We start from the raw sequence: 24,700 nt of genomic DNA, 5'->3' as shown, positions 1-24,700 counted from the left end.
CTTTTGAATATGAATATGAATTAAACTGTATGTAATGACGTGGAGATTTCTGGCTTAGTGCATTTGAAAAGAAAAAAAAACCTTTTCCTTTCATCACAGTTTTTTCCTTCACCATGTCTCTTTGGGGGCTCCGTAGTTATAAATCATGTGGCTAATGCATAACAGATTTTTTTTTTTTTTTTTTTTTGCTTATTTAGCAAAGAGCAGACACTTTGCTCCAACAATCTCTAATGGAGATTAATATTAAACACAAAAACAACTCGGGTGTTTAATATTAAACCCAAAACACCCGTGTTTTTCACAGCAGCACTTGTGTGCAGTACTGCGCTTTACCTCAAGATGGGGACAGGGCCTACTGCCAAATGTCTCTCTCTCTCTCTAATTTGCAACATGAACAGTTTTGCAAACAGTTAGGCAATGTTTAACCTAAGTTTGCTCCAGATTAAAATAAATTAACCAAAAATGTTAGATTTAACTTATTTGAATAGCTGTCTTTGAGTGCAGAATCAGGAAACCGGTTTAGCTTTACAAGATCTACTGACTATGAAAAAAAAAAGGCCCAAAGCAAGTTTATTCACAGAAGTAGGTCAAATGTAAGTTTATGTAGGTCAAATGTAAGTGTGTAGGTGTCTTGCTCTCCTTTTCTGCTTCTATAAAACAAATTCCTCATGATATCCTCTTATGGGTTTTGGCTTCTAATCCAACATTGATCTGTGTGCCCAAACTAGTTTGAAAACAACTTTTAACAAGCTTGATACTATTAAGAGCTGTTAAACCCACTGTTATTGACCACACCATTACACAAACCACTGACAATGTTGGTTTTAGGGAGGATCAACCTCTGATAACTTCAAAGTAAACATGTTAAACACCACTCAAAAACCCTAGAAAGATTTAAAAACATTTTTAATAGCAAATATTTCATTCATAAAGTTTGAAAAATGTATAATTATTAATTTTACATACACTATGTGCAGAATTATGTACAAGATGTAAATGTTACATATCGTAAAATTATAATTGAAAAATACAAACATTCAATGTCCATTCAGCAAGCATACTTCAAGTCAGTTCCTCTGTTCTACATGTTTATGCAATATTTTACAACAGATAGATCTATTCAGGTGGAAGGAATTAAAATACAATTATTTATATTTATATATATATATATAAAATACAATCCATCAGTCAGCAGGCAAAATCTCAGTCTGGCTATAAGCAATCCAAATGCTTTGAGAAACACTGAAATAAGGTGAAAGGTCAGGTATCAGTCAAAAGGAATCATCACCCCTAAAAAGTTAACTACACAGCATCTCATCCTCCTACAATATTAAATAAAAGTCATTCATCAATCATAAAAGTTCTCTTGAACACCTTGTTTCCCCTCACGGAGGGGAGGTGATAGCCACGTCTTCAGCTTGCCAGTGAAAACGTCGACATAAATCTATATTGCAGCAGGTCACCAAGAAACACAAAATATATCTGACCAGTAAGGTCGTTTCAAAACATCTGCACCAGTTTTTCACTGGTATTTTAAGCCACAAAAGGATGAATCCACAATCAAAGTTTGAAAGAAAAGTCACAAGGACTCCTGTGCAAGGAAATGAACAATCAAAAAGCTAAAGGCGAGTTCAGGTATAGTCCAGTAATTAGTTGTTTTTATCATCAGAAAGTGCACTTTGCAAAGCCCGTTCGTCACTGTCGTTCCCAGTGTCTCTGGATCTTGATTGGACCTCTTCGTAAGGTGGCGGCGAATTATCTGTGCTCTGATTGGCTGTGTCGGTGCAACGATTCGAATCGGACCGTATGAGCGAAGTCAGCGGACTGTGTTCTGATGCGTCCTGGGCCAATAGGAGCTGAGTGGGTCCACGGAACGGCGGGAGTCGCTGGCCCCAACTGCCGTAGATTGCCTCCTCATATGTGGGAAGAGACACAGGTAAACCATCCACCACAAGGTCCAACTGGTCTGAGGAACGCCTGATGAGAAAGATGCAACAGTTAATGTGATGTTGAGATCCACCTTATTTCACAACATGGAAGTATTAAGCCGTTTTCTTTGAATGTGCGAGACTTCAGATTCATTAACTGCTATAGGTAAATAACTAGAAGAAACAGTAAAACTGTTGAACAAAGCTGAATTTCCAGTCTTCAAGGGATACTCCACTTTTTTTGAAAATAGGCTCATTTTACAACTCCCCCAGAGTTAAACAGTTGAGTTTTACCGTTTTCGAATCCATTCAGCCGATCTCCGGGTCTGGCGGTACCACTTTTAGCATAGCTTAGCATAGATCATTGAATCGGACAGGACCATTAGCATCTCTCTCAAAAAAATGACCAAAGAGTTTCGATATTTTTCCTATTTAAAACTTGACTCTTCTGTAGTTACATCGTGTACTAAAACCGACGGAAAATGTAAAGTTGCGATTTTCTAGGCTGATATGGCTAGGAACTATACTCTATAGCCATATCAGCCTAGAAAATCGCAACTTTACAACTTTACATGCTAACGGTCTTGTCCGATTCAATGATCTATGCTAAGCTATGCTAAAAGTGGTACCGCCAGACCCGGAGTTCGGCTGAATGGATTCGAAAATGGTAAAACTCAACTGTTTAACTCTGGGGGAGTTGTAAAATGAGCCTATTTTCAAAAAAAGTGGAGTATCCCTTTCAGTGTCACATGATCCTTCAGAAATCATTCTAATATGCTGATTTGGTGCTCAAGAAACATTATTATTATCAATGAAGAAAACAGTTGTGCTGCTTAACATTTTTGTGGAAAGCGTGATAGATTTTTATAGACATTTATAATGTGACAAAAGATTTCTGTCACTTTTAATCAGTTTAATGCATTCTTGCTTAATAAAAATAAACTTTTTTTTAACCGTTGTGTGCATTTCATTGCTTTTGGGACAAGTGAAATGACATACCGTTGCGTTCGGCAGGAGAGCAGACGGGATTTGATGACCAAACAGGCTGTTGTTGTTAAGAGGAAGATGGACACTCCAATGGCAGTTGTAGCCACACTTGGGATAGACTCTATTTTTTCTTGTTGTCCGACATGAATCTCTGTTAAAAAAAAAAACAAGACACGCAAACCATTTAAAGATTTCCGTCAAAGAGCTTGAAAAAGTACTGACATGCAAATTAAGCCCGGATGTGGAGTGTTTTTTTGGAATAAGTGGTTGAGTGACAGGTTTACATCCTTTGATTCGGATTCTATGATGCAAACATTTTCCGAAGGCTTTACATGCATCACAGAAAAAAAATAATACTGGTTAGTTTGGTGACTTTGCTAACTTCCTGCTCAAGCAGTTGGTTTCCTCTCGTGATACGTTTCAACTCAGACAAGGAAGTGAATGCAGCATCATGGTTTCTCCCCCCTCCCTCCCCCTTTGGTTTAGGACTTTACTTCCCATCCGGGCGCCTGGGGTTTATCTAGGTCATTTATTAATGGTTCTGCTTGTGTAATGCCTTTCTCCAACACATTTACTTCATTAAGAAAGCAGAACTTTCGAAAAACTGATGCAAGAAGAAAGAGTTTGAGTTGTCAGCATACGCGGCTTCCAGTCTTTTGCATAAGTCTCTTACTTCGAAAGACGGTAAAATGTTGGATTGCAATAGTTGGGCGAGGTATTCGGGCACAAGCATATGCAAATCTCTATTTTTATTTTCTCTTACCTGGTCGGGGTATACAGAGGGGCACTTTCGGATGCCATTCCCCACGTAGACATGTTGACTTATGGAGGCGTTTGGGTAGAGTGTAGCCGGGCTCGCAGAAGAAGCGAATGGTGCTCTGTTGAGGGAAACCACGACAGGGAGAGGGTTCACAGCGGAAACCTCCATGCTCGGGCATGATCGGGTACGAGCAATTCCTGCCTTAAAATAAAAAAAAATTAAAATTTGAAATTTCACAAGGTAAATTTCAGCCCTTTCATGTAGTCCCATGTTGGTTTTTTGTTATGGTTATGAAACTTTTATACCATTCAGTGCATCTATGATACAATTAGCTATTTTTTATGTTTTTTTATGCATGTTGGTTGCACAACATGACTTTTGGTGGAGAACATTTTTACAATAATAAGTGACAATAATTAATAATTTTTAAAAATAAATAAAATATTATAACAAACTAATAATTATATTCATAATTAATATATAATAATGAATAATTGTAATCATAATGAAAAATTTCAGTCTTTCAGTGAATCTTTTTACATCATTATGATCAGGCTCTGTCCAACCCTGACAATCTTCTGTTTTAATACATTTTAAAATGTAATTTATTCCTGTGATGCATTACTCCAGTCTTCAGTGTCACATGATCCTTCAGAAATAATTCCAATATGATGATTTGGTGCTCAAGAATTGAGCATTATTATCAATATTGAAAACAGGTTTGGAACTGGAGTAGTCTGTCAGTTTTGATCAACCAAATGCATCCTCGCTGAATAAAAGCATTCATCTCTTTCACATAAAAATACTACTGACCCTTAAACTTTTGAACGATAGTGTATACAAAGTTTCATAAGTGATTATTGCTTAAATGACAATTTGGTTATCTTTACAAGCAGCTTTCAAGAGAAGTTAGTGGCTGGTTATCTGGAAGAGGAAGATGTGGCGTGCTGAAAGGAAATCTTCATACCTGAGGTTAAGTCTGTCAGAGCAGCCAGCATGAGAACCCCGCAGATCAGGGCAGTACGCAGACATGGCAAGAGAGACAATCGCTGTGCAGACATCAAAACACCTGTCCTGATAACAGACAAACAAAAAGACTCAGTAACTCGCATATCAGCAGATCACATACTCTGTCTCTGAGTTAGAGTCATTGCATTTACTGCGTTGACAGGTTAGATTTGAGCGTCATTCGGAGATACATTTCTTGAGTGCATTTACGCTTGACTAAACCAATGTGTTATTAACCATTAACCACGTGTTGAGGTGAGGCTGCGCAGAAAGAGGAGGGATGCATCTACAGCTGGCCGTGCAACAGCTGGCACTCTCCACACCCAGCCACGACCCTAGAATAACAAAATCTGCACAACCCAGAGTGCAAGTTCCCATGCCAAAGGTGGCATTAAATGTCACAGCATCACTCGACAGTGGTCTAAAAATGACTGTCGGTGCCAGCTTTGCCGCAAACTGGGGGAAGATGAATGCAAACATGTCAAGAACCACAAACACTGAATGCTTGCTTGCTTTGATATCTACAATGGTGTAGTCATCTGTGGAACATGAGGGATTGTCCCTTCCTGGCAGCGTGACATTTTCACTCATAAGCTTGGCACAAAACAGAACGCAACGTGGGCGGCTTGCTGCCTCCTTCTTTACTAAATGCATTATTAAAATAAAATGTGAAGCCACAATTTTTAATGTTACCAGTATGTGCATTTTGCAGGATTACTGTATGTGAGCTGCATCCTGCAATTCCAAGTTATATTGTGTGTATATAATGCGCATTATGTATATTTTTTATTATATATATATATACACTCTGCATATGGAAATATTGTGTAGGCGAATGTATAATATGTCCTACTGTCACTCCATGGCTGTAATTACACATTAGTAATAGACCAATAATCAGTTGACCACTAATCTGATCCTCAGAATTGGATCTACCAATAAATGGAATAAATGCAAAGCAACTAAATAAATGAAATCCAAAAAATTAAAATGAAACAAAATTTAGATTTGCAGAAAATTAATAGCATTAATGTTATTATAATTATTCAATCAGAAATAAAACAATAATTAAAAAAACTCTGCATTTTCGTTACTGAACATAATCATTACAAATAATTATTATCGGTCGGGGAAAAATATCTCCACACATGTTTTTCACTACACCATTACATTTGTGTATATGATGTTGTGACAAAAAAATATTTTAGTCGTGACAGCAGTGTATATCAAAGAACGGCATTAAAGTGCTCTGCTATAGGTTATTATTAATATGCATTTTTCTGTTAACTGGCCATTAGAAAGCTGGTATATGCTGGGAAACATCACTGACACGCAACAAAAGAGAACTGATCTTCGATTCTTCTGCTCTGCAAATCAAGCCATTAATCTACAATGCTAATTCTGTTCGTCATTGCTGTGCACTACAACACTGCACAAAACCCATGTGTGATTCAATAGCACCATTCACACGCTTACTGTGGGTTTGTGAAAAGAAAGACAGGTGCACAAAAGCTCTATTGTAGCATCATATTGTTATAATATAAACAAACCCCGACCGACGCCAACAGCGGTAACACACTGACTGATCCGACAAAACGTTTGTTGGCGATTGTCTGTTAGTTGTGAATTGGCCTTTAGTCTGATTCAAAATGAAACTCACCTGGCAATGCAGCTTGCGGTGATGTGAGGTTATAAAATCGATTTAGTCCAGTCGGCTCTTTAGTGTGTTTTTATTTGCAAGGGGTTCGTCATAGATGTCATAAAGCTGAACGAAAAACCTCTGTCCTCCCGGCTGAATTGGCCCTGATTCAACAAGTGCATGTATTCCCGAGCAGCTGTCAGATGACTCACCGCACAGCTGAGTTAACATGAGCAGCTCGAGCTCTGATTGGTCGCCGTCATGCGCGATCACGACAGCCCCGCCCAACAGCGACGAGAGCGGACCGCCCACATTGACCATCATAATTATTCTAGAAACCGAAAGCAATTCGTGGAAAACGGCATTGTGGTTGTAGCCTATTATTTATACAAATATTTGCACGACCACACCTAAAGCATCCGCTTCCCCATTTAACTTTAAGTCTGAGGAAAACGCAGATAACAAAACAGAAGTGATAAAAAGAGAGGATACATGAATCGCCTGAGAGCGAAAAAAGCTGAAATATGCAGCGACAATGGCTGTATCTCAAAAGCGTATGAGCTGCCAACCTAGACACATTCAAATGTTTTTTTTTTGTTTTTTTATGTTGGACTCATATTAATTATTTTTACTTCATGTCACTGACATATCGGCATATAATCTTAAACCCGCAAAATGATACAAAAATGATCGAATTTTTATATACAGTGTAATTAACATTTTAGAAAATGATTATTATACAAGGTTATAATTTTATATTTATAAAATGACGACATTCATTGTCAGTACTTCCCCTGTTAGCACCATCTATAATTACCACATATTACCTAGAAACATATGTATGCTCAACAAAACGAAATGATTACGACACATCCTGCAGAAATAAATAACTTAACAGTTCCCCGAAGACTCCAGCAAAATCATTCTAACACATTTGACTTAAGAGTGAAATGAAAGAGCCGGAATATGTTGTTTAAAAACTGTATTTGGGGAAAGAAAAAAAAAAATCAGTTTAAAGTTCATTTTACCACCAGTAAAAATTCACGTTATAAAAGGGAACGCTGACATTGGTTGACCACCAAAAATGACAATAAAGAGAAAACAACAGGACCGATATGAACAGTATGAACCATTTTACATGTCACAAAAATGCAGGCCTGTCAGTAGCATGGTGAAGATGATTTTAACACATTAGTCCAAAGTTCATGCTTCTATTCCACCTTCAAGACAATGTTTTTTAAAAACTATCTACATGATGAAAAAATTATGATAAAAATCAAAAAAGCAGTGCAAGATTAATTAGAAACCTATTAGGCTTAAAATAAGTCGTCAGCAGAACATGGGCAATCCATTAGTTTTAATGCAGTGACAATCTGAGATAGAGACAAAGTGATAATACAATGTACCCTTTCCATAGAGCATTCGCAGTTTCTGTTTGTGAGCACCAATTTAGGAACAAAATTGAAAACCTAACACAAAAAAGCAGATTACCTTACCACACAAGAGAACATACTCTGATTGGCCCTGGGAATGAGATTCAGAAGAAAAAAAAGAGAAGTAATTTCTGGAAGCCATTCAACATGTTCACTGGATCAGTCTTTTGAGACAATCATGCATTATGCCATTTTGCTCACAGTACAGCATTTTTCCATTTACACAATCCAATAACATAAGGCTCGTGGTCAAAGGAGGTATCCTCTTTCAAAACAGTCAATAGTCATTAAACTTTGCAGGTTTATAATATATAAACAAAGATGAATGCATTGGCTGGTCACAAAGCAATTGTGCCACTGCCCAAACAGAACGTGTTCATTTTCAGTTATGCATTAAAGATATTCATGCATCAAGGCATTTTTTTCTTTGTAGAAATGCAAAACTTATCTGTTGCTTCAGTGCACTGAGGATGTTAAACAACAATCTACAATCCCTACAATATTTCACAGATAAACTTAAGCCTATAAAATGCTACTCTCTCAATTTCTGAATATACATTTAAATGCTAGTGTATATACTTTGCTTCAATGCCGATTGTCATCATTGTTTCACCTTCTGAAGAAGTAACGCAGCCCAGCATGTAAAGAAATACCATTAAAAACTTTTACTGGTGGAAAAAAAAAATAATCCTAATAGTGTTTTTATATTAATTATGTCTGTCATTAATTTTCTCAAACCTTCACATCTACAATTAGTTATGGTTGCTGTCTTACAGTTTAGGCCATCAGCAAAAGGATTTTTTTTTAGAAAAACTCGACATATATACATTAGCTACCGTTTCAGTCTAGGATTAAATCTCTACAATTCATCTTTGAAACAATTTGTAAATTACCGAATGTAACTGAGACCTTGATCTTCAAACAAATGTGCATTCACTCGATTCTCTTTAACGATTCAACTTGTACTAATGTGGAGTCACTACAACAAATCTAAATATTTAAACACCTTTCAGGGTTTTTTTGTCAGCGTTTTCAACCACTTTGGTCCTGGATCTTTGTGACTAAGCAAAAAAAGGGATAGTTCACCCCAAATTGAAAATGTTGTCATGTTCTTCCAAACCTGTATGGCATACTTTCATCTGTGGAACATAAAAGAAGATATTTTGCACACAAATTTTCTTTTGTTGATGGGCTCCAAAACAACATTGCAGAAAAAAAAAAAGAAAAAAAAAGGAGAATAAATTCCAATTTTCATTTTTGGGTGAACTATCCCTTTAACGCAATGTGATGTAGTGTGCTTGGAATATGTTTGGACTATAAACTTGCAGTATTTCAGTATTTCCATCTTTGGTTGTTCCATTACTCTTCTGTTAAATCCTTGAACATGTCATGGCGCTCTTATAATAAAGAGCAGTAGTGTAAATTACCAATTATATGAGCATTCCGGCCTGTAGTTTAGTGTGTGGGATCAAGCGCGGTCTATAGGTTCCACTTCCTGTGAACAAGCTCTCCTGAAATAGAGCATACGTAACTCACAACTATACATTTGTATAGTCCAGCATCTCTCCTTCAAAACGAATCTTTCAGAGAAAGGCCGCGAGTCTTCAAAGATGTAAGCTACTTAGCTGGAGGATTTAAGCACACATGAAAGGACATTCTCCTGCAGACTGCCCTGCATGGAAAACAACTCGATCACCTCTGTGGCGAAAGTTTTGGAAGAGAAAAAACCCTACACCCAACCCTCCCCCCACCCTTTATTATTTTACAAAAGTGGAACAATGAATCAAAGGAGGAAGCTTCATATTGGAGTGCAGCTCAATCTCAGAACAGTGTTTTAAACTATCACACTGTCACTCAAAACACACTATGAAAACAAAACCGATATAGCTCTCTACTTTCATTAAAACAAAATTAAAAAAGGTCTGAAACAAAACACCTCCAGTGTTTACCATTGCTTAGTGTTGTAACAGGAGCCTAGAGTTTCTTATAGTCTTCTTTTTTTTTTTTATAAAGTAAAAGGTTTTCTTCAGTAGTTGTTTTCCTGTTCAAATGGATTAATGAGTAGTGTGGTCCTGGTGCAAAAGATGAAGTGCAGGAAAAAAGCTTGAGGTTTGGAACAAATCCATCAAATTGTTGCTTTACATTGAGGGCAGATTAGAATCTCCAAGTGGTTCGTTTTCATAATGTCTAATCCTCCTTAACTCGGTTCACCCAAAAGCAGTCTAGCATAAAACCACTGAGAACACATGTTCTGGTGTTTCTGAATTAGCCAGAGAGGAAAACCTCTTCGAGCAGAACACTGTGAAGGATTTAATCATGTCTTTTTCATGTCACCAAATGGGGTGAATTCTATAGGTGTAAAAAAAAAAAAAAAAAAGTGGCAAAAATGTTTGTTTCAAAAAGGCCTCAAGATTCGTAGCATCAGTGGCCTTTTCTCCTAAAATTCTTGACCTGTACAATCATTTCAGATGTTTAAAGTGTGCAGAGTACAGACTCCATCTTTGCATCTGGGTCTTTGCTTTGAGCTCAGTAGAGGGCCTGACAGATCCCGCCCTGATTTCTCTTCTCATCTCATGCGGTTTTGTCTCATGAGGGGAACAATGCAAGAGGGAGGGCCCGCTTTACTCAGGAAGGGATGCTTTAGCAGCTCTTGAGCTGTGGCCCTCTGGGCAGGATCTCGCACGAGCATTCTGTCCAAGAATCCCTTGAGAAGTGGCGAGACCTATGGATACAGAACAACATTGTAATGTGTAACATTGTGTTTTTTGCCTTCATGGTTAAGCAAGAGGTTACAGGTCTACCTTGTGGAGGTTTTTGAGCTTGGGTGGCAAATTGTCTCGGATCATTTTCATAGCCTTGAGAGGAGGCTCATTGAAGTACGGCGGCTCTCCATCTACCATTTCAATCACCATAATGCCAAGTGACCAAATATCCACCTGTAGAAACAGTTTTGTTTGTATAAGCCGCAGTAATGTCAGCAGTAATGCAACATAATATGAAAACAGTAAAGGGGTATGGGACTTGCCTCTGGTCCATACGGGAGTCTTGAGATGAGCTCAGGGGCCATCCAATAGGGCGTTCCTACAAGAGACTTCCTGCGCTGTACCTCTTTAGAGACCTGGGCACAAAAGCCAAAGTCTGACAGCTTCACCTGCAAATGAGAATAGGAATAAAACCAAAAGAAAGAGAGGAAGTTATATTCTCTGCCAAAATAAAAGGAGACTTCTATTTAGGCTTGCTTCTTCATTGAACTATTATAATTATGGATCTATAGTTAATTACTCCTCTTTTTAAGTGTTTGAGCAAAACCTGTTTGGTCATGACAACAGTAATCCACACATGTCAGTCGTCCATAAAATAACATGAAATTTTATGATTCACCTACAGCGCCCTTCGCAGATCACGTGCACAAGTATGCATGCGAGAATTTGAAAGCAGCTATCAGTCAGATCACTATCAAATTGTCAGAACTCGTTTTATTTCTTTCATTCTCATTCATTCATATATATAAACACTTAAAAATGTGTATTATGCACTGGTGGCTTAATTATTTTTAACTAATATCATGTTAATGCTCTAAAATATTCACTGTTACATGAAATTACACCGCAAACGAGCATGTGAAAGTGAAAAAAAAAAACCTGTTTGCATCACAAATAATTGCTTAAAGTATTTTCAGAAAAGCTTTTCAAATTTTCTGTGAACGTTTCTGCAATGCTTGCTTGAGTAACTACACAAAAAACTATGCCCTTTGGTATACTGCATGAGAAGCAGCGTCAGACATATGCAAGAGGATATGAAACATGTAAGGTCAAACACATACAAAGACAGTCAGCCACTGCCGAGAAACAGCTGAGGGTGGCTTAAAGAACTTCCGCCTTTTTCAACCACAGACACATAGACCCTGTTTAACAAACCACTGCCTATTTCAGAACCATCAAAAAGAAGATCTGGGTTAGGTATCATGGCTGGAAATTGAAGAATTATGTTTCTGTGAATGAAATGACAAGCACATAGCTAAAAAAAAAGAAAGAAAAATGTGCATCACAAGCGATGTTTTTTTAACCAGGGTCTGTTTGAGGTATCTTAAATACATAAATGGTGGTAGTGTTCTTGAAGTTTTGGTACTTTGTCAACAATTTAATTCTGATTTAGCTCACTGCTGACTTAAATGGCACATTTAGGTCATCTGTTCGTCACAAGAGAAGAAATGCTGGTCTGAGAACACAAAAGAACAGGTCTGTCAAAAACCTGTTTAAAGATCAACAAAGAGGTTCTCAGAAAACAACACTACAATGGCAGCGAGTAGGACAGTTTTCTGATCTCATAACAAGTCAAAACATGTCATGAAAGGCTTCAGCTCATCTACCCAACTGCAGACAGTAGGGCCAAAGAACTGGTTATCATCTGACGTAATTGAATTTTCATTGAAGAGCTGTGAGGGACTTACTCTGCCATCATGGGTGAGAAGAATAGAATCACTCTTAATGTCTCTGTGAATGACTCCCTGGGAGTGAAGGACCGAGAGCGCTTTCAGAACAGACAGACACACAGTGGCAATCTGCTCCTCATTCATCCTGAAAACACAGTCAAACAACATAACTGAAATGTTAAACATTGAATGAAATCCTTAAAGCTGATAAAATGATCAAAGGCTGAATGGCATGCCACACTGGACTGCTGTGATACCCTGCCACCTAGTGGTACTGCATTATTACTCAGTAACAGGTAGACAGCTATAAATGTGCTTATAATGTATTTCATATTTGTATATTTTATAATAATTGTATTAGAAAAAAATATTTAAATATACATTTTCTGTCACAAAGACAATAGAATTATTTATTTCCTAAATATTTGTGGTCTTTTTCATACTTTTGATCATATTTTCATTTTAGTGGCTCAATAGGTATGCTGCAATTAAATAAATAAAACAGACGATTTAAATAACTTTGTTTTGTTTTAACAATTCATTTTAAACAGAATCTGCAAATACAGTAAAATAAAAAAGGGGTGAAAAAAGCAAAGAATTTAAAACTAATACAACCATGAATTATTTTTAACGGAATCTGAAAATGTGTGATTAAAAGTATAACTGAAAAACAATTAGTGATTGGAAATACTTGCCTGGTATGTGTGACTATGTCAGTTAAAGCTCCACCCTCAAGGAACTCCATGACAACCCAGAGTTCATCGCCCACTAAGTAACTGTTGTACATCTCTACCACGTTCTCATGGTGATAGTCCCGCATGATCACCACCTTAGAAACAAGAAACACAGCAAGCAGACAGTTACTATTTAAAAATCTAATTAAGTGGCTAAGGAAAGAAATGTTGGAGGAAAATCAACCAGCAATAATAATTTTCACAATGTCTTCATGCACAAACAGTGTTTACTGAAGAAGAATTTTCAGCTCCTATGTGCTGCATGTCACACAAAAACACCCATCTGAACATCCAATTATAACACAGTAATCGCGTGTGGATTGCACCCACCTCGTTAAACAGCAATTCTCGTCGCTGCTGTTTTCGCAGATCCATCTTCTTCACAGCCACCAGCTTGCCTGTGGTCTTCACTGTAGCGATACAAACAATGCCAGTGGAACCTTCCCCAATCTTGATGTAGTGGTCCAGGTAAGTGCGTGGGTCCCCGGGGTCAACCACCATCTGTAGAGCAGCACGGAACTGCTCGTGGGAGACCCGCTGTGGCTCCCTCTGAGGTGAGCGCGCCTGCTGGGGTGGTGCAGCCGGGGCGGATGGTTTTGGTGGCGGGGGAATCTGCTGGTTGTGAGGAGGCTCAGGGCCTAAGGCTGGATGGGAGGCGTGATGCTGGGGCTCTGCTCTGTGTTGCCCCTGAGAAGAAGTTTTACTGCCGCTGCTGCCTCCCCGGACTGCCCCAGTAGAGGGGCCGTTGTGGTGGGAAGGCTCATGGGATTTGGCTGGTTTCAAATCCTGCATAACATGGATAAACAATACTGAATTATCTGAAACAATTCCAATGCATTATCGACACACACGATACCAGCTGCGAGTTTTCGCTCTCTCTGACGGCGAATTGACAATTTGACACACACCCACCTCCTCTCACTCACTCGTCTCATTTGCTCCAGTGGCGCTCTAATAAAGCTTATCTATACAAGTGGCGCTCGCATAAAGCAGCATCTTCAAACAGCCTCAAACAGTAACAATTAAATTATTTTTTGTTGCTTATTGCGTTTAAACAGTCAGATACACATAAGATTGTCAAAATGGCAGTCTTGGCGAGTATTCAGGTAAACGCAGTTAGTTTTGGAACATAAATAGTTGAGAAAGAAAACACATGTTGTGTAACTACACTGGAACTGTTCATAAGCGCTTAAAGTGACAGCAGCCTAATAAACCTTCTGCTGTGCATCAAAGAACAAGAGACAAAGAGAAAGTCACTCTTTACTCTTGACTGAACAACTTTTGTAAATGTAATTGTAAGCAATGATCTGTATTTGATTTATACAATGAAGACTATCCAGTGTTATTTTATATTTGATTACTTTATTTCATTTCTGTAGTATTTCTTATTCAAATAATACTGTTAGACCCACTGGAAAAACTTAAAAGCAATGTTTATTTTATTTGTCTTTTTATTCTATTGTATTCATTTGTGATATAATTTGCAATTTGCTTATTTGTTTTTATTTTATTACTGACTTTACTTAAATTCAGTTTCAAATAAAGCCTCCCTATACTGTGTGAAAGCTAATGCAACAAAACTACCCAAATTATCACAAGAATTATAAGATAATAAAAATATCTATATGCCAGTATATATGGCAGTTTTTCCTGTGGTTTCAAAAATGGTATCGAATATCGATATTTTTCAAGATATCAGATCGAACTTAGAAATTCCAGTACCATGACAACACTAATATATATTATATATAGATATATTTTATAAAATACAAGCAGCCCAGTCCTACAAAAAACATCTATAATTGTTCATTTTCTAGAAACATAGTAGTATATTTAGTTTGATTTCTGTGTACCTGACCGCTGGGGCTTCTTCCAGAGTCACTTTCAGCACGTGGGTATGTATTGAAAGGTCGGCCAGTCTGCTGTGCAGTCTTTATTACTCCCTCTGTAACAGGTAGGTTAGGGGTGCGGATATTTGGCCCAGACAGTGGTCTCTTCTCACGGGGCGACTGTGGGCTACTGTCCCCACCAGTGTAGCTGGATTTGGGCCTCCTATCATTGGCCCCCTCTCTCCTTACTACCTGATCGTGATGATCACGTGGTTCTCTGTCTCGTTCTCTGTGCTGGGGCGGTGCAGCTGGCCCTCCTAACCAGTTGGGCTCTTTGTTTCTGTTGGGCTCCTGACCGCGAGGCTGCTGGTGAGGTCGGGTGTCCTCTCTGGATGAACGGGCTGGTCGCTGAGACTGTCTGGGATCAGCACTTGGGTGCTCCTGACGTGGTTTCTCCCTACATGGACAAAAAAAACCAGCCTCAGTCAATATTGCCATGGTAGTAACTGGAAACCGAAAATTTATTTTGAAGTACGGGATGTAAATTGTGCACCTCTCTTTGCTGTCTCCATAGCGATCAGGATGTCTGTATTGGGGGTATTCTCCGTTCTCGTGGCCCCCTATTGATGATCCGGAGTCTCTGCGTGGTGGTGGTTGTGGTGGCGGGCTGCCTCTCCGCAGAGAGTTTGAGCGGATCACCGACATGGTCTCAAACTCATCCAGGAGCCACGTGAGAGAGCCATCGTCACCGATCTTACGACCCCGCACGATTGCCTGTGCAATACAAACAGGTTATGAGGCATTTATGGTGAATAGATAAGAGGGAAAAGGTCAAATATGACAAAATACATATACACACACACAGAGTAGTGTTGTCAAAAATATAGATTTTTTTAATACTAAAATATCAAAAAAAGTTCCAATACTCAATTTTCTGCAGTATCGAAACATCGATACCAGCGGTGCTTTCTCATTTCTCTCTTCTGTTCGACAGCTAGTAAACACACACGGCCGCTTCCCCTCACTCACTTGTCTCATTCGCTCTAGTTGAATAGTGTTGCTGTTACAGGCTGATTGTGCGTATGCAGTAAATTTTACTTTTTGCTGCAACGGATGTCATGAGAAACCGATACTTCGGTACTGAGTCTGTGTCAACATTTTAAAATCCTGACATACATAAGTACCAAAAATGAAAGTATCAGTATCGGATCCCTAGTAATTTGTTTGTTTACTTTTTTTGTATATTCAATTCAAATTTGAAATCAAGCTTCCTTTTGTTGTAAAATATTGCAAAAAAAATGACCCCATTGTAAAAACACAAATACTTTGAGCGGGGAAAAAATTAGGTAAGATAATAATAATGGTAATTGATCAATGCTTATATGTGAATAAAAGCCTAAATTAAAATCTGTTCATCATATAAAGCGATCATGCCTCTGCTTGATTCATATTGCTTACTGTTACGATGGGCTGGTTTCACAGACGGGGCTTAGAATAAGCCAGGAATCAGGATTAGGCCTTAGTTCAATTAGGACATTTAAGTAGCTTTTATAAACGTTCCCTAGAAAAAAATCATTACTGGTGTGCATCTTGAGACAAAACAATGACACTGACATATTAGAAGAAATGTCAGAGCAAGTTGCTTTCAGTTAAAACCGCTAAAACACGCATTTTAGTCTGGGACTAGCTTAAGCCGAGTCTTCGAAACTAGGGAGATGTGTCATGTAATTTTTGAATCTTAACAATATTGATTACCTAGATTACCTTTCAATGGATGGATCGAAAATGACGAGATAATATTAAAAATATCTATATGGCAGTTTTTCCCCAAGTTATCGTATCAGAAATTCCAGTAACGTGACAACACTAATACAGAAGTTCCCAGTCTTACTCTCACACATTCAATTCAGACTGCAAGGTCACACCAATTCTTTTGTAGATCCAGTGACAGGTAAAAAGTACCAATTGTCTAACAAGTTCCAATATTTTCCCAGATTCCCAACCCTACTTGTAAACATCACCAAGAATCATTATTTATCATTTATCTTTAGTGGATCCAAAACTTAGTTCTTTACCTCATTGATTGTAACATACAAAAACTAAAAAGCTTAAATCAAAACCTAAACCAAACACACAAGCTGACTCCTTTTCTCTGACCTTGCGTGGCTCTACAGTAGTGATGACTGTGGCGTCGATGAAGGGTTTGGGCCTCTTGGCCGTGTCCTCAATGAGGCTCTGCCATTGGCGCGGAAGCCCCACGAACTTCTGCTCATGCTCATCAAAATCAGTGTGGACACGATGCTCAAAGTTGGAGGGTGCCGAGATCTGGACACGTTGCTTTTTCTTCTTGCTGAACATGGCTGCAGTAGATCATCAGACCTAGAACCAGGGAAAGACAAAAATAATGATCAGCTAAATCATTCAGTGAAGCCTCTCTGAGTCATACATTACCATTCAAAAGTTTTGGGTCAATAAAATAATTTGACATAAATTAATACTTTTATTCAGTATAGATGAAGCTTTTTGTGACAGTAAAGACATTAGATGATACAAAATCTATTTTAAAAAAGCTGTTAATTTGAACTTTTTATTCATAAAAGAACCTGGGGAGGGGGGCGGTATCACAGTCTCCACAAAAATATTAAACAGCACAATGGTTTTCAAAATTGAGAATATTAAGAAAATGTTTCTTAAGCACCAAATCAGCGTATTAGAATGATTTCTGAGGGATCATCTGACACTGAAGACTTCAGCTTTGCCATCTCAGAAATAAATTACATTTTAAAATATTCAAAATTTCAAAAAAGTTATTTTAAAATGTACCGATTTTTGACAATACTCCTGTTTATATTTACTGTAATTTTCGATCAAATAAATGCAGCATAAGAGACTTCCTTTAAAAAAACAAAGAAAAACAATCCAAACTTTTCAGCAGTAGTGTACTGTACATCGTAAGAAATAACTTGATAGCAATTAACACTAGCCTGTTCATTCACAAAACATTGGGAGAGACACACAGTCAGCTGTTCATTTTAAAATGTCAGCTCTCTCACTTCACCTTTCTGAGCATTTCAACAACAGTCTCTTTATGCAGTACAAAACAAAGCAGTCCAGCTCTCCATGCTTTCCCTTTTCTCGCTTTTGCCCTGCCCATTCTCTCCATGGGAATCAGAGACACTCCCAGAATCCAAATACTGGACTCTGATATGATTGGGCCGAAACCCCCTCCCACACCTGACGGGCTGAGCCTGGGAAAACTCAGCTGCTTCCTGGGACGATGCAGCAGCAAGAGGCATTTTTCAAAAGAGTGAAGCATTTGAAGTGAAACCTGATCTTTTGGGACGATGTCAGCTGGGTCATGAGGTCACAGCTTCAGGAGTCTTGGAATCCATGTGAATGTTTTATGAAGTGCTGGTTTCCAACATTGAGAGTAATGAAAACATTCAGAGCGAGTGAAGAACTCAAAAGTTGCAGAACTGGAAAATATTCAAAGTAGTTTCCGGAAGCAGATATATATATATTCACTAGAGGAAGAAAGCGTGCACAAGCACTGCAGAGGAAACACCAGTTTACCATATGGTGATGAGCAGTCATAACTCATTTGACATTTTGATGAGCAACTATGCGTGTATGTGTCACTCATGTTATAGCAACTTATTACTTATCACTCATGCTTATGGCAACTTAAATGTACCTTGGAGCAAGCTGGCGCTGAGGGGACCTTTCAAGGCCACAATAATAGGTGCATTTACATGGAGCATTGTATTCCGAGGAGTAGGGCTGGGTATCGAGTTATATTTTTTTAGGCACCGACCAAATTGCCTCTATACCATCAAGTATCAAAAAAATGTCTTGCCTTTCGGTACCAAATTTTGATACCTAAGGGGTTAAAAACACTAGTTTACGCCGGTTACGCCCAGAGACGTGGCTCACACGTGAGGCTGTAGTGTGCAAGTGTCCCAACCCCCATAGATGTAAAAGATGTGGAAAAGATCAAAAGTGTGCCATTTTACACACATACATACATATGTAAAATGGCACAGCTTTTTAAATATCTGAACGTACACTCTTAATATCAGTCAATCAATCATTATATTATGATAATCAAGCACTATTTAATGATAGAACTTTAGTAATTAACTAAAACTTGGTAACTATGCATGAATGAATATTTTTAATTTTAGGTCTGGTGGTGGTGCTTAAGATATGTTGGTTATTAAGTGTTTCTGTAAAAAAAAGATCAAATGAATAGATAATAGTAATTATTATTCAAATATAGTAATACTACTAATAATCATACTACTAATAACAATACACAACGCACTAAGGATTGATGAGCTGCTGGGTTCATGAATATTAATTACTTTGTCAGCATTCGCTCTAAATGATTTGCTGAAATCAAAACCGGGACGTAATTGATGAGCGCCAGCCAATGAGATTGCCGTTTGCACATTAGTTCCGCCCAATACCGGAAAAGCCAGCATATCTTCTGCTTTTTCTTAAAAGCTGAATAATTCCAAATGAACGCTGTTATTTTGACAGAAAAAAAATAACAAAGAATATCGTTTACATGTGGCGCGTCGATTCTGCCTGGCATGTAAGACTCTCACTCTCTCTTTGTGTGCGAGAAACACAGTACTGTCACAGCAAAGTGATGGCGAATCGTGCACCTTCACACTAGAGTTTACTGTACGTCAAATACAGGTACACTGCTCATCCATTGAGCTGAATTGAAATAGTACAGATCGCTTGACGGAGAGCGAAACTCAAGCGCTCAGTCAGTGTTCAGCCAGCGAGTGAAAATATATCTATGCTATACTTAGCCTCTAACACACACTGGCTAGTACAATCTAAGAATTTATTAGCCAATGGCTAATGATAGACAGACATTATTTAGTTGCCCAGAGTGAAGATTTACTCTCATTGTAGAGGGATGCGTTTAGTCAACTAGGTGACAGCACACTGAATATACATAAATGGAAACAAAAGAGTTGTACTATTTCAAAATGGAAGTGCGTAATGAAGCTCAGTGCAAGTTGTCCATTTGACAGACAAATATGTTAACTACAGATAATAACAGAGTACATGAATCATGAAGCGAATGAGTTAACGGTAATGTTAGATAAGTAAATGAGTGAGTCAAGAAAAAAAACAAAAAACATTTGCATTAAGCTGAGCTGGCAAAACAAATGTACAACACTCAATATAGTTGTGTCAATACTAAGGAAAAAGGAAGTAATTTCAAACCCAGCTGAGCTTACGATTACATGCTATACAGAAAAACTGAGGCTGTTAACTTGCACCTGTGAGATTGTTGCTTTGGAACAGGTGAGGATCAAATATGAGTGACAGGAGCAGGTTCTCTAGCAGAGATCTACAGCTACTTCACACACATGACACAGGAATACAAATGCACGACTACAATACTAACACAATAAGTGTGAATTAATAATTTCCATAAACACTTCCTGTTCTATGACCATCAGCCCACAAAAGGTTTGAAATGTTTACAAAAGAGCAAATCAATCAGGCTTTGTGTCTTACATTAAAAAGTGTAAAGCAGTTCAACTCGAACAGTCAAACACTTCCTGGTTGAGTCTGGCATTCCAGACACATACCATTATGCACTGGTGAACAGTGAGAAAGAAGTCTCTGTGGTCAACGCTCTCGAGACGAGCCCTGGCCAGGAAGACTGTCTCTGCGGATTGGCTTTTAATAAGCAGAGATACTGACCCCTCAAAACGGCCCAAAGAGTTGGGGAAACAATTCAAGTAGACTGATATCTTTGTAAAAGTTTGTACTTGCAGTATAAAGCTAGCTTAGCAGAAGCAGGCCTGCAGTGTTTGTTTTTACAAGCCCAGTACAGAGCACTGCAAAAACAGCTTGACCTTGGAACTAAACTCTGTCATTAGAGGTCTTCTTATCAGACCAACCCAGTGTTTACAGAACCTGCTGCTTCTGTCCACTAAAATGCTGTGATTAAAACAAGAAGAGCAAAGCAATGCAATGTTGCTTGTTTTAGTTTTCCCCACCAATTCGACACAATTTCAAGGCAAAAACTTTATTTTACACACATAACTAATTAGGGTTCTCAGTTCTCACTTTGAATAGACATGTTTCAGGCCATTCATCAGAAACAAAACACTGAGTCTCCTTTTGAATATTCCAGGTAATACATGTATAATGCAACAAAAACAACAGCGCTTTTCTTTTTGGACAACAACCGTTATTTGTTATTCAGTCATTGTGCAGCACTAAAAGCAGTAGCCTAACTCCAATGTGATAATGTCTCACAATGCTTTGCATGTGCTACATACACAAAGTCTTTATGTGAACTCGACTGCAGGTCAGAGCTTGATAGAGGGCTTTCTGATGGAACGGATTACACATCATCTCACCAAAGACAACAGTACAGTGTTCAGTACAGGGACTCAGAAAACACACATGCAAGTTGGAAAGTGGCATCACTTTGCAGCTGATGGGTAATTAGGTAATGCACTACTGAACAACTTGTGCAACAATAGATTCAACTCAGTTACAAAGTATCCTTGATCATTTAATCCATGAAATACAAACCAAAAGAACTAGTAAATAAACAGGTTGAAAAACGATCATTTTAAAACATTAGAAAATATTGTTGCTCTCCTACAGTACAAAACTGAATCCTCCTGTCACAATAACACATTGTCCAATGAAACAACAGCTAAGCATTATACATAGACGCAAAAAGTTCAAAGTGAGCTGAACTGATGCAGCTTTATTTGGGGTCAATCAGATTTTTATTTTTTTATTTATACGTTTATTCAGCAAGTATGAATTAAATTGAAAAGGGGACAACAAAAGACTTATATTAGCCTACCTTATAAAAGATTATATTTCAAATAAATGCTATCTCCAAAAAATAAGCATACAATATATAAGCATAAAAAATAATCTCTAAAAAATAAGCAGCACAAGCACAACTATGTTTCTTGAGCACCAAATCAGCATATTAGACACAGCATTATCATGACACTGAAGTCTAGAGTAATGGACACTGAAATGGACATGAATAAATATATATTTTTTAATAAATATGTGGAATATAATCATTGTTATGATGTGAATCATGAGGCAAGTAAAGATTCACACCCATATTAAAAAAATAAAAGTTGTTTTAAATTGTAATAATTTCTCACAGTATTACTGTTTTTGCGATAAAATAACTGCAGCCTTCTTTCAAAACTCTTACCGACAGCAATCTTTTGAACAGTAATGTATATTTGTTTTCCCCAGATAATTCAATCAAATACCAAAAACATTCTTGAGAAATTACTTTTGTAATACCCTGTCAAAACAGAAGAAATAGAACAATAATTAAAAATCATGTCCACATATTTGGCTATTGAAAAAAAATCAGTAATGGTTGCAACAACAAAAAAATGTATCCTTTGATCGATTGTGACAAGGTAATGTTGTCCAGACAGCAATATCCATGGGCAGACCTGAAATTCATATCAGAGTCTAGACAAAGAAACACAGGAAACTGAAAAATTACCTCTCAAGCCAGAAGAAGGGACAGTCTCATTCAACCCCGTTTCATTAAAAAATGATCAGATTAATTTGAAATTCGAGTCGATGTCATTGAGAAGCAATACAACCAGAAAACTGAATGTTTAAACCTATACTGAGTAAGCCGAATATAACATTTAACACCACACTTTGTCTTTCAAAAGCAGTGTTTAGGGTTTCACTTTTATATTTCTTAATGAGCAAAAGTCAAAACGCTGAGCTAAAGTAAGTGGTAGCATGGGAGATTGCACATTATGAGTGACCCTGTCCGGCAGTGAAGCATTTAAGGAATGTTTGGAGTGCCCGGTACAGACTGCGCCCCTGACTGAATCTCCCATCACACCTCCTCGAAGTAGACATATTCTGACAAACTCACGGCTGCTGGAAACAAGTACAGGAGCAAGGAAAGTGACACTACAACCAACAAGGAACAAGGTTAGAAAAAGGTACAAGAGATTCTGAACGACAACCCCATTACCTACTGAGTAACTTGTGAGAGTGTGTATTCACTCTTTATAGTAGTTCATCACAAAGACAAAGGCAGCATTCCAATCAGATTTCATGTTGCACACATAATTATAAAAGCACAGATAGACTAAAACTATCAATTTCTAAGGCCTATCAACATGATCAAAACGGTGCAGAAAAACCTGTCATACACAATCTACTACATGTCTTCTGCCCGGTGACAGTAAATACTTTTTAGTTAGGCCTAGTCAAAGTCTTTTAAATATAATGGTAAATATGTCTACCTTCAGTTCGTGGTACACGTGTCTTTTTATTGTGCAATCTTTAAAGATTTTTTTTTTTAAGTAAACGTAAAATATATTGTTAGAAATAGGTCAAGAGAGAAATGCATTATATGTTTGTTCATTGTATGTTTTCTTTTGTGCTTATTTTCTATGCAAAGCACTTTGAATTGCCATAGTGTGAGATTTTAATTCCTTTCTATGTAAAGCATTTTGAATACCTGTTTTAATTTTCCTTGCTTTTATTTTGTGATTATTTTTATTCCTTTCTATGTAAAGCACTTTGAATTGCCACAGTGTATGAAATGTGCTATATAAATAAACTTCAGAATTTCATCTCTTTTAGACAGCATTTTTCTCAGTTTGGGCCTCTGAATAAAATGGGTGTTTTTTTTTCTGAAGGTGTGAGAGCTCGATATTATCACCATCTCATGCTATAAGGGACATTAAAGCCTGATATGATACAAAACAAAACACATATGCAGGTTTATTTTGTCTAAAGTTTCAATAAATTGTATTCAATTAAAACAATTAGGTCAAACAAGCTGACATACTGAATATGTTGAGGGATTATTGCTTTACACCCCTTAGAAAAGGAAGGTCTCTTTTGACTCTCATGATGGGATTCATACAGTCACCAATGGTCTCTAGTATCAACTTAGCTCAACACGATGCTTTTGAGAAACGCAGCCCAGAATCGATACTACAGCTGAAACCACATACTGCCCACTCAACCAATACCAAAACCAAACATTGCACGACTAAAAATCACAAATTTACATTCGGAGAATCGTTAGAAAGTACTGTGAACTTTGACATGAATTTTATGATATTTTATGTCAAATAAACTAAAATAGCTTAGTTACTGTATGGACAGTGTCAGCATCACAGCTTCTTATATCAGACACGTAGAAAATCGCTCACACATTTTAGGGATTTACAAGCTCTAACAGAACAACAAGTCTAATTCATTTGTGTTATTTATTTACTGTATTATATGTCACTAGCTGCACCACCAGTAACGCGAAAACTCTTTGGTCAAACTTTCAAGTAGTTTCAGGCGCCTTCTGACACTAATATAACGAATAATTTATTCCTTTCCAGATAGCAATTCAGGAGCAGCTCACAAATCTATCTTTTGATCCGAATCTTGAGTGAAAAGAGGGTCTGAAATGATGGCATTATTTGCAGACTACTGTAAGTTAACTCATTCCCAATCTAAAACTGAAAACATAAATACAAACTTCAGTGGCGTTAAAAACAAAGTAACTTTCTAGTTAGTATCTTTTATCACTTAAAGTAATGTTTTGACACTCGGTAGACCAAGCTACTTAGCTAGCTGTGAGGAATTAGCTAAATTAGCACGACGAACAAACTCACCGAAACTACAGGCTGACACACAAAACAAACTGCGATGGCACACAAACGACTCTCGTTTGTAATACAAATCGTGTTTTAAAAGTCCTACCTGTAGTGTGAAGAGTGTTCGCTGAAAAATAAACTTCATATGGTCGGTTAAGTTTCTTGAGAGTAAAGTTAGCTTCAGCGGGCTAAGTGCGCGTATCAGTCTCACTGAAGCCCTCACGAGCGCGCTGCTCGTGCTCTCTGCGCCATATTCACGCTGAACCGTCATCCGGGGAACTGACCACT

The 24,700-nt window shown here is 37.7% G+C and overlaps 2 protein-coding genes across 3 annotated transcripts; both read right to left on the bottom strand.

Annotated features, from left to right (window-relative positions):
- Positions 1-889: 889 nt before the first annotated feature.
- On the bottom strand, positions 890-6,519 carry LOC311091161 (sushi domain-containing protein 6). 2 transcript variants are annotated; one of them, XM_084126952.1, is made up of 5 exons: positions 6,344-6,519; positions 4,643-4,749; positions 3,679-3,876; positions 2,928-3,066; positions 890-1,977 (listed from the first exon to the last, which is right to left on the bottom strand). In XM_084126952.1, exons 2-5 carry the CDS (start codon positions 4,734-4,736, stop codon positions 1,650-1,652), a joined length of 759 nt encoding a protein of 252 aa, XP_083983078.1. In that variant the 5' UTR covers positions 4,737-4,749; positions 6,344-6,519; the 3' UTR covers positions 890-1,649. The 2 variants fall into 2 exon arrangements, with proteins under 2 accessions (XP_083983078.1, XP_083983079.1); XM_084126953.1 differs by having other exon boundaries at positions 3,679-3,872.
- A 770-nt stretch (positions 6,520-7,289) lies between these two features.
- pak4 (p21 protein (Cdc42/Rac)-activated kinase 4) lies at positions 7,290-24,688 on the bottom strand. The gene is made up of 10 exons (XM_084126191.1): positions 24,519-24,688; positions 16,908-17,129; positions 15,304-15,524; positions 14,775-15,207; positions 13,252-13,707; positions 12,883-13,016; positions 12,206-12,332; positions 10,781-10,906; positions 10,557-10,691; positions 7,290-10,477 (listed from the first exon to the last, which is right to left on the bottom strand). The coding sequence occupies exons 2-10, from the start codon at positions 17,106-17,108 to the stop codon at positions 10,322-10,324; spliced, it is 1,989 nt and encodes a 662-aa protein (XP_083982317.1). The 5' UTR covers positions 17,109-17,129; positions 24,519-24,688; the 3' UTR covers positions 7,290-10,321.
- Positions 24,689-24,700: the final 12 nt, after the last annotated feature.

The sequence above is a fragment of the Abramis brama genome, assembly GCF_963993115.1.
Source record: "Abramis brama genome assembly, chromosome: 10".
Classification (NCBI taxonomy): domain Eukaryota; kingdom Metazoa; phylum Chordata; class Actinopteri; order Cypriniformes; family Leuciscidae; genus Abramis; species Abramis brama.
This window is presented reverse-complemented; position numbering and strand designations above follow the sequence as displayed.